We start from the raw sequence: 10,142 nt of genomic DNA on the forward strand, positions 1-10,142 counted from the left end.
CAACCAAGTTTGACACGTAGCTTCTCTATAAGTATACACAGATCAAGTATATTTAATTTTAGAGCTATTGCCAAATTTGTTTTCATTAATGCAACCATATATATCCCTTTGGGAGAAGAAGGTTCATGGTATCCACAAGTCGGGCATTCCCCTCTTGAGAGATCTTTCTTGTTTTGCTATAGTTTAGTTGTCGGAATCGTATTCGATTTAATTGTTTTCATTCTTCTTGCAGGACTGTTTGACTAATATTTAACAACAAGGAATGTGGACATCACCGCGCAGGGTGTATATTTAAGAGATCTCTACTCGTACCCAGGCAGAATCTCGCTAGCATTGGGCAAACGTTGTGCCGCAAGAAGCACAATTTTGTCGGATAACCAATGCAATTGTATATAGCTTATATATATGCATATATATATATATATATATATATGATTAAATATCATTTAATTTATAATTAACACGAATAGCTAAACCCGATACCAAGCGAGCAAACGGCATCAACAAATAGACATAACAAATATTTTAGATCCTAGATATACCGCAAACCGAATGTGTAGTCTAAAAGGACAAGATCCTTCCGCTGCACAACGAGTCCTTGGCAATTCCTTTATTACAGTGCTATGTAACATAACTTTCTCCATATTCCAATTGTTATTCGTTTATTCGTTTTTCTTTTTAAATCGCTTTCTTTTTGGTTCTTATGTTAATTCCAACCGAACCGTGAGTAAGCATCAGCAATGAAGAAACAATCGATGGCATTTAAAAGAATTTTTAAGACCGTTGAAAGTATTAAAGCTCAATATGAAAGCGCTAAACTATAATATAACAAGTAATAAGAACATAAACATATAACTTTCAATGCGAACTAATGATGATTTCGAATAAAGCAGATTGAGCTGCATTCGAAATACTTATAATAAATTGGACACAAGAACAACATGAACAAGGGATGTAAATAATTAGTAGACAATATTTAAACAAAAGCAAACAACTAAAAGCAAAACAAATCTTCAACAATTCGACTCTCACACTTCATTGTCATTCTCTGTATGGCTTGGCATAAAGCATATGCAAACATATACAACAGATCCCAATATTGTGCGCATCATCAACATTGACGGACTTCAGCATCCATTCCACAAAAACCAAAAACAAGGAACCACAAACATTGCTAAATGACAAATTTTTGAGACATTAAAGGACAATACAAAAAAAACACACACAATTTTGCTCTTTTTGATGAAACATTTAACTGAAGAAAAAGAAGAAAAAAAAGCGACACAAAGTACATTTTTGGGGTCAGATACACTGGAAAAAAAGAGTCCGCATACATTTTTCTACAATCAACCAAATGTAAAAAAAAAAGAAATATAATAAAAATAAACATTTTGCTACGAGTCGAACAAATACGATTGATATTAACTAAACTAAATAAACTGAATTAAATAAACGCAAACAATTAAAAGCAAAATACTAAATAAAATGCTTCGAAACGATTGTAGTACTTCCCGCCGTTAATATTTTTTAAAAGTACATATTAAAGTTGACTAATAACGAAAAACAATAATATTACAAATTACAAAAATAAAAATTAAAGAAAACACAGCCAGCTGCTTACGATTCGTCTTTCAGAATACTTCCATAGGACAGTTGAATTTATTTGGGTTGGAAAAGCGAGAGAGAACAAAAACAAATGTTTATTAACTCTTCCTCTTTGTTCTTTTAAATACAATAAACGTACCTACATACATACAGATAAAAGTAATAATAACCAACTTGTCTAGGCGTTTGTAAGAAAAAAAAAACAAATATATATAAAAGCTAGCTGCAATAAATAAATAATACACATATGTTCCAAAAAAAACCCTAGAAGATCTTATAGCCATATATGATATATGTATATGTATTGTACGAACATTTGTTTTCTCTCAAAGGGATCGATTTTGCCGCCTTTCTATAATTTCCAATTTTTCAATTACTGAAGAATTTTCATGCTAATTTATTTAGTTCCTTAAGTTTTCGAAAGCTTTATAGAATCGTTTGATAATTCTTCTAGTTTTCTATATTGACATTTTGGTGAATTAACATAAGTATAAAAGTAAAGAAAAAACAATTCATACGAATATTTATCGTAAATTATAGGCAGATGATATTATGATAACGTGAATTTTTAACCCAAAATTATAAAAGCAAATTGTATTAGGCGTCAAATTTTAGAAACGAACCGAGCAAAATAATTCAAACATAACTTAAAGAGCAACAAATACTAAAAATAACAACAAATTAATCGAAATTATTTAATACGAATATTAAAAAAAAAAAAAAAAAACATGCTAAAATTAATCGTAAAATTGTTTTATATGCAGAAAATAATTGACGCAATACAGGAATATTAAAAATTGAAAAAAAATACTTAAAACGAAATTATGCTGGTTGGGGCAAAAATGGGTTGAGATATCCGTAACGATTGTGTCCGTATATGAATGTAGCTAAAATATACAACAAATACAATTTAATCCAATTAGCGAAAATTGTGCGAAACGCGAAAATCTTTCCCTGAGAAATCATAAATACTTTCCACAGAATTAGTTATGATTGGAGGAGCAGTTGAAGAAAACTGAAAGATGATCGCCACTGAGTACCATAATTATCCCAAAATGTTTGGGAATATTTCATTTTCAATTTGTAAATGTTCATATGTGTTGAATATATTTTCGAAGCTCTCTTTATCACTTTCTCTCTCTCTCTCTCTGTCTGTCACTCTCTATTGAAAAGACTTTGCCGCAAATAGTTAAACTTTACGTCTGTTTGTATGTATATGTATGTATGTACTTAGGTATTAAAACTCTATAATAAAACGCTCCCAATAAGTACTAATTGTCATCTTGTATAACTATCAACAATATAGTACGACCGTTTTGACAGTTAAGCAATTCAATTCAATTATCTTACACCAATCAAATGTTTATTATTATTTGAATATTCATACCATAAATTGTAAACATCTATACTAAGTACTCATCCATCATGTGCATCATATCAAAAACAAAAACAAAACGTATAACATTAGGTTCATTTTATATGAAGAATGTTCCGAGAGAGATATGCCGAACTAAGCGACCCGACAGAGCAAACTAAATAGGGTATAAACCAGTAGTACTCACGTATATGGAGGCCATGCATATAAATTTGTAGTGCAAATGTTAGACGAAATTTAGCTGTAGTCGTAGGAGTGTGTGTGTGCATATGGGTTTTATACCGAATGTAACATTGGTGGAAAAGTTCTCATTTAAGTATGGTTTTTATTTAACAGCCGTGCAACGCCGGCTATCTCTAAAATCATCATCAGACTAGCGCCATATAAAGTCATGTGTACTTAGTTGAAATCGAACCACAATTTGTAGCTTCATTTTTTATAAGCGAATGAAATGCATTAACAAATAAATTCAATTCAAATATTACAAATAAAAAAACAAAACGATTGCATTAAGTAAATGCTTAGCTTTGTGTTAAATTGCTGTTGAATGTAAATGTACAATGGATATTAAATATGATGACATTGAATTACATAAAAAATAAAAGTAAAAAACAAATCTAAGAAGGAAAACCAACAATAGAAACGCAAATTAAAAATAAAACTAAAAAGATACTGAAAAATAAACAATACAACAAATTTGATTTAAATGTTTTATTTGAAACTCCAAATGTTGCCATTTATGTGGAACCCAGGCACCATCAGATTATATATTCCAAAATTCTAATTAGGCTTTAGTATGGATAGTATATGAATTATGATTAGTCTTTGAATTCCTGGATACTTTCTTCAATTTTTGGCGAAGATTTGTGTGTCTCAGTTAAGATCTTATTGTCAGCTTTGTCAGTTTGGCATTCCTGAGCAGATTTTTCCCTGTTCTGCAACTGCAGACGCTTGCAACGCCTTTGGGCCAGTCCGCCCAGCATCGAGACCACAAAGTAGGCAACAATGACCAGTGCCAGGAGCTGAAAGAGGTGTGCCACCAGGCTGAGGCCAGTGAACGGATCATCGGAGTTCGCTTTGCGGTGCATACGCTGCTTGGTGGAATTCAAGAGGCTTTGGATGGGGGCCTCGATTTTGGCACCAATCAATGGCACTTGGCCAATTGCATCAATCAGAACGCTGACCAAATCCTCACTGAAGGCCACAATGACGATCAGCTGCTGTATATTCGACTTAAAAATGGCCTTGCCGATGAGCGTGGCCACAAAGAACTTCCAAAATGGCACCAGAAAATGGCCACAGGCCACGCCAGCCAGATCAAACAACGGATTTGGCACGCTGGCACACAAGAGGATGCCAAAGAAACCGATGCGCAAGACGACGCGCTCCACAAGAAGTTTGCTTTTATCAAATAGATTCAGATTGCCGGCAGATCCCTGCCGTTCATCCAGGTTCTTGCCAGAGAGACGTGATGCCCTGGCCATAAAATAGGGTGGCAGCTCACCCAGGGCGGTGCCCACGCCCCACAGCATCGTTTCGGTTCGCACCTTAGACAATATTTCCCATGTGTTTGGCAATTTATGGATGAATGGCTCCTTTGGGCAAATCTTTTGCTCCGGATAGGGCGGCGCTGGAAAGTCCAATGTCTGGCATTCATAGGCAGCCAATGTAACGCCGGCAATGTGCGGTCCCAAATATAGCAGAAATGTGTGCAGTCCAGTTCCAAAGCCCACCGAGGACAGCAGACCCAGACCCAACCAGTAGACGGTGAAGCCCATATTTTTTCGGCACAGCTGCATATAGGATGCATGAGGTCCCGGCATCTTATAGACAATTGTTAAGATCATCAGGCTGGCCAAAAACCGTCGATCCAGCAGTCGCACTCCAAGACTACGCAGCATTACAAGCACCTCCAATATGCTATATTTTAAGGTCTTCAATGGCCGCCGCCATAGAACCAGAGATTTACGCTCCAAGCGTTCCGCTTCACATACTGCATCAATGGCAAGGGAAGTAGCTGTACAAGCTTCAGCATTGGAAGACATCCTATTTCTCATCTCACTGAAAGCAGGAAAACAAATTGTTTGATAATATTATAATTTCTTACTGACGACTGGTTGAGCATGTCTTGAAGTATATGACGCGGACACCTAATCAGATCATTTCAACATCATTTATAAACAGTAAAAGCTATTTTTCTATGCTTGCTGACCATTTCTGTTCGCCCTGCAATTCAACTGACACTAATATCCAAATCTCGCGAACTTTATATTAAAAATAGACAATATTCACGGGTACAAAAATGTAGAATAATATACATATATGATTATTGAAAGTCTTCTTATCTATTAAGTTTAGTGTTTAATTGTCGTTAGTCGGTTCTAGCTGCTGTAGCGAGAAATCCTTTTCGTTTGCATTATCTTTTAAATAAGTGAATGCTTCTGCCTGCCACATCGTCATGGGACCCGGCGGCTGAGGTTTCAATCCGGTCCGTAGCTCACCATCAGCTACGGCCTTGGCGTGCTCATCTTCGCAACGGTATTTGTATGCGCTAATCTGCTTTATAAACTTGTCCACTTCCTGGGTATCGACATCAGCGAAAGCATTCCCCTTTAGGCTGCTAAGCAGTCGAGCGCTGTGCGGAAATACAATTTAATTATAGATAATAGAGAAATGTACAGGGCACATGCATACATAATAATAAAATGGGGTTCTTCGAGTCGCAGCGTATTCACCAGCGACTGCAAATGACGCAGTGGCAAAAGATGATTACGTGGCTTTGTGGCGGCTGGTTCTGTGCGCCGCACGGACAACCTATTCACCAATAACTGCAGAGATGCGTTAAATACGTGTAATTTCAGCAACCACGCGTCCTTCGGACTAGCATGTGCATCCACAAGCCGCATATGGGCAGCCACTGCAGCTGTCACGCGCTGCTTATTGGGTCGCTCATTGCAAACGTGCAGCTGAATGACAGACAGGTTACGAGCGTAAGTGACAATATGTCGTTTAATAAGCACAACTATTAGCTGCTCCAACTCCGGGCTTATATAATCCGGCGTTATTGTTAGCTGCAGAAGAGGAAGTTTTGTTACTTTGACAATGCTTTGTCTCAGCGGTTATTTTGTCTTACTAATTTGTACTGTAGCAGCGGTTTCCATATGCGATTGGTAGGCAAGACAATTAGCTCACATTCATGTAACTGACGAAAGCATAAGTGCATTTCCTGAACGTATCCTAAAGTCAGTGGTTTTTCGCGTGCCTTCATAGCAAGCGTTGAATCGGAGAGTTGTGTCAACAACGTATCATAGGTGAGCGCGTTCAACGACAGGCTATGCTGCAGTCCAACTTGCAGCACGACAATGGCACAAAACAGGGATTTGGCCAGTGCCAGATTGTCTAAAATGTTGCATAGTTTGCGTACGCACACATCTCGCAACATCTCAGCCAGCTGCATGGACCTCGTTTCGTGCTCGCGCATATCTTCCAGCTCTTCACGTTCCCGATGCAACAATACTAGCATTAAGGCCAAGCACTCGTAGCCGTAAAGACCTGCACGGATATTTGAGGAAGATAAGAGCATGATAGAATATATAGATTAGATTGACCTACCCAAGTGCTCGTTGGCGACAACTATATGCAGCATTTGCATAGCTAGTGTTTGGTACATATCGCACACCTGGTGGCCGCGCAGCTTGTTCTGTTTGAGCAGAGCATAAAGACATCGTACGCATTGACCATAGTCCTGCAACATTTCGGGCTGAATTTCCGCCTGCTCGTGGCCCATGAAGTTCACAGATATCTCAGCATATCGGTCTTGCAAAGCTAACGCCGCAGTTACCAGTAGATGCTCATTCCCTGTCGCCTCTATCGAACGGCAGATGTTCGGGAAGAGTATTGAGTATTCGGACTCGCTAAGCGTCTCATCGTCCAGGAAGATATTCAAGCAGTGTCTCTCCAAAGCACAAATCAGCTGCCAAAAAAAAAAATTAATTAATTTCATTTCAAGATTGTGATTAAATTAACGACAAACTCACGTTGGGCTTGTGCTGTGCCACAGCTTCAAAATCCACTGCACTGTAGATTCCATAGATCACAGAGCGAATTTTTGGCCGCTCGGCAGAGCTCTGAACAAGATTTGGCCACTGACGCAGCAGCTTGTGCACCTGCTGGCGGGCTATCTCCAATTCAGCATAATGCACTGTGTAAAGCTCAAACAGCGCACATGCAGCATGAGCAGTAAATAGGATAAGCTCTTCGCGCACATCTACCGCATTAATCACATTTATGTAGAACTTGAAGTGCTGCATAGCCGGAAAGTGATCTATCAGCTTCTTGAGATAGCTCTGCAGAACAGACATGAACTGCTCATAACTGCGCCACTTTCGTACGCTACTCTGCGTCTTTATAAACGTTTCCATGATGTGCACAAAGAGCTCCTGTTCCTGATACTGGCGTTGGGATAATGTTACATATAGCTCTGCGGCCAAAGAGCAAACCGAATTCGAAGCATTTGAAACGTCAAGCAATATCAACAAGATTTGCTCCAGAAAGCGACGTGGAAAGATTTCTGTGCTGACCAGGTGACTAAACATAAAGGCAATTACTATGTGGGCAATTAACCAGTAGAAATTAATCAAACTTGCCGCTGCAGCGTCTGCAAATATTGGAGCGTTGCGCGCAGTAAAGGATTCGAGTTTTTCACTTTGAGCATCTCAAATTGAATTCCCAGGTATTTTTCAGTGATCAGCTCATTGGTGAACAGACGCAAATACAGGTTACCCGATGCATCGCGCTGCTGTCCAACCTCAAATCTATCCAACATCATTTCCAGAAACTGGTATGTCTGAATATAGCTGTCCTTATTGCTCATCTGAGGAAAGACATACAGATGGCATCATATATTTGCACAATTATTGAGAACATTCATCACAGGCTTTTGTAATTTACGAAGCACGTTCCTTTACCTCGCATCTAAAAATCCAATAGATGAAGTTCAGAGCAGATTTTGTTTCCCCACAAAATAGCTGAAAGTGCTCCTCAAACATGTCCAGCATGGGCGTAAGTATAAACTGACAAGTCTCTTCGTAGCTGTTAAAAACATATACATATATATATATTAAGTAGAAGAGATCTGATCGTGAGCCGTTGAGCTTACAATATGCCATAGCGTGCGAGCACGGCAAGGCTAAGGCAATTATCTTTGAGCAGCTCAAACTTTTGGCCATAGTCGGGCAGCAGCTTGGCCAGGCCTCGAAGCAAGCTGAAGGACATTCTTGCCAGGGGCTCGCATAGAAAACGGTCGATTTCCTTGTCTTTCAGTTGTAATTTATCTGTTATACCAAGCACCACCATTGTCCAGACGCGCACCACTCGCAAGTAGCAGAGCACGGGATTTACTAAATCATAGAATTCGCTGCCTAAGCACGAGCTTGGTCTATCCTGGGAAGCTAGGCGCTCACACGCTGCCAACGACGTCGGCAGCTGATCCAAAAACGCGTCGACGTTCTTCAGTACGAACGGCACAACGTTGAATATGTAATTTAGATTGTCTTCGCGATACGGATGATTATACGTTTGCTGGAATGCCTCGACGCTGATGTTGAACTTCAGGCCCAGCACTCTGAAGCATTGCCCGACAAAGCCATACGAAACTCTGCCCAACCAATTGCTTGGATTGGCGGCTACAGCTTGCATAAAGCTGCACATGTACTCCGTTGTCACATACTGAAACGCATTGGAATTATTTACTTGTTCAGGTCTAAGGTATTCACCTACATCAACGGAAGCGCCCGTCGATAGCGCAGTCAGGAAATCCATCAGAAATGTAATACGTGATAGAAAACACTTTAACAAGGTAAGCGGATTCGCCAACAAAATCCGTTAGTTTGACTAAGGACGGCAATATGTCGATAAGCTATTATAATCGAAAGATTGCGATAATTGATAACGTATTTGAATCTATCGCAAAATAATCGAATAATTGTGGCGATCTGGCGTCACAGAAATTCATATGTTGAATCGAAAGATTGATCGATAATTGATAACATATTTGTATCTATCGCAATATAAACGAATAATTGCAGGCATATGCATATGCTACATATGTGACGATTGGAAGGATTGCGATAATTGGTAACGTATTTGAATCTATCGCAATATAAACGAATAATTGCAGGCATATACATATGCTACATATGTGGCGATCTGGCGTCACAGAAATTCATACATTTAAGTTTTTCGTGTTTTGTAGTATGTTGTATGCCAAATGAGCATATGACCACAGTATTGTAGAGTATACAATATAACAAGTGGTCATATGCCCAACTTAAAAGTAAGAGTAACAACTCATAACATAACGACACTTTGTTGCTATGTTTATACAAACATAAATATACATAAGTGCAGTAATAGGATCCGTTACTTATGCGGACTGGCCGCAGCGTGAGATCGCTAGCGTAAGCACTTCTTGAGTATGTACCATCTGTACATATACATATATGTATATATACATAACTACATAGGCACATATGTACTGCAACTCTCTCTCTCTCTGCCGACGTTCTTAGCGGCAGAGCTCCCTCAGAATATTCCATATAATAAGCCTAAGATATAAACTGAATAAAGGAGAGCAATCACTCTCAACGAAACCTCAAACGAAACAAGACGTGTGTTTCTTATGCTTTACTATAACATGGCGACCGTGACAAGTGTCACGAACATGTTGAAATAAAAACAATATGCAACTAAAACAACAACACTAGCAACAGCAGTCAGAGCAACAACAACAACATAAAAGCCGAGACTTAAACAACTATAACTATTGAAGAGGACGAAGGAGGCAACAACAACAAGCAAAGGCGGAACAAAAATTACCAAAAAAAAGCTGAGTGAGTAGAGTGTAGTGAGTGTTATGGGTCGCGGTGGCCGGGTTAAAAAATTGAATAAAGAAATTGCTCACATTAAGTGGCAATTATATTCACCCAAGGCCAACACACCGTGGAAGGCAACAGCAAGGCTACAGGCCATGCTTGACTTTTATCAGCAACAGCTGGAACAGATAAAAGAAAACCCTACACCACATACTCACTCAGTGAATATCAAAAATATTAAAGTTGTTAATGACAAAACTATAACCACACCACCTCCCAAAAGCAAAATG

General features: G+C 38.7%; 3 protein-coding genes across 3 annotated transcripts in view; 1 reads left to right on the top strand and 2 right to left on the bottom strand.

The window, feature by feature from the left end:
- loaf (lost and found) overlaps positions 1 to 3,061 on the top strand; it is a 37,959-nt gene extending 34,898 nt beyond the window's left edge. Inside the window, exon 9 of the mRNA XM_064695580.1 lies at positions 233 to 3,061. The gene's annotated coding sequence lies outside the window, so the exon portion shown is untranslated. The remainder of the gene's footprint in view (positions 1 to 232) is intronic.
- A 737-nt stretch (positions 3,062 to 3,798) lies between these two features.
- Positions 3,799 to 5,025, bottom strand: LOC135437559 (vacuole membrane protein 1). Its single transcript, XM_064695533.1, has one exon. The coding sequence runs from the start codon at positions 5,023 to 5,025 to the stop codon at positions 3,799 to 3,801; it is 1,227 nt and encodes a 408-aa protein (XP_064551603.1).
- On the bottom strand, positions 4,886 to 8,880 carry sunn (sisters unbound). The gene is made up of 10 exons (XM_064695579.1): positions 8,759 to 8,880; positions 8,139 to 8,707; positions 7,948 to 8,071; positions 7,627 to 7,853; positions 7,018 to 7,567; positions 6,593 to 6,953; positions 6,114 to 6,532; positions 5,675 to 6,051; positions 5,482 to 5,615; positions 4,886 to 5,041 (listed from the first exon to the last, which is right to left on the bottom strand). The coding sequence occupies exons 1-10, from the start codon at positions 8,798 to 8,800 to the stop codon at positions 5,034 to 5,036; spliced, it is 2,811 nt and encodes a 936-aa protein (XP_064551649.1). The 5' UTR covers positions 8,801 to 8,880; the 3' UTR covers positions 4,886 to 5,033.
- Positions 8,881 to 10,142: the final 1,262 nt, after the last annotated feature.

The sequence above is a fragment of the Drosophila montana genome, unplaced genomic scaffold (genome assembly GCF_035044405.1).
Source record: "Drosophila montana isolate Dmon_TW-CO22-7 unplaced genomic scaffold, ASM3504440v1 contig_3829_1, whole genome shotgun sequence".
In the NCBI taxonomy this organism is placed as follows: domain Eukaryota; kingdom Metazoa; phylum Arthropoda; class Insecta; order Diptera; family Drosophilidae; genus Drosophila; species Drosophila montana.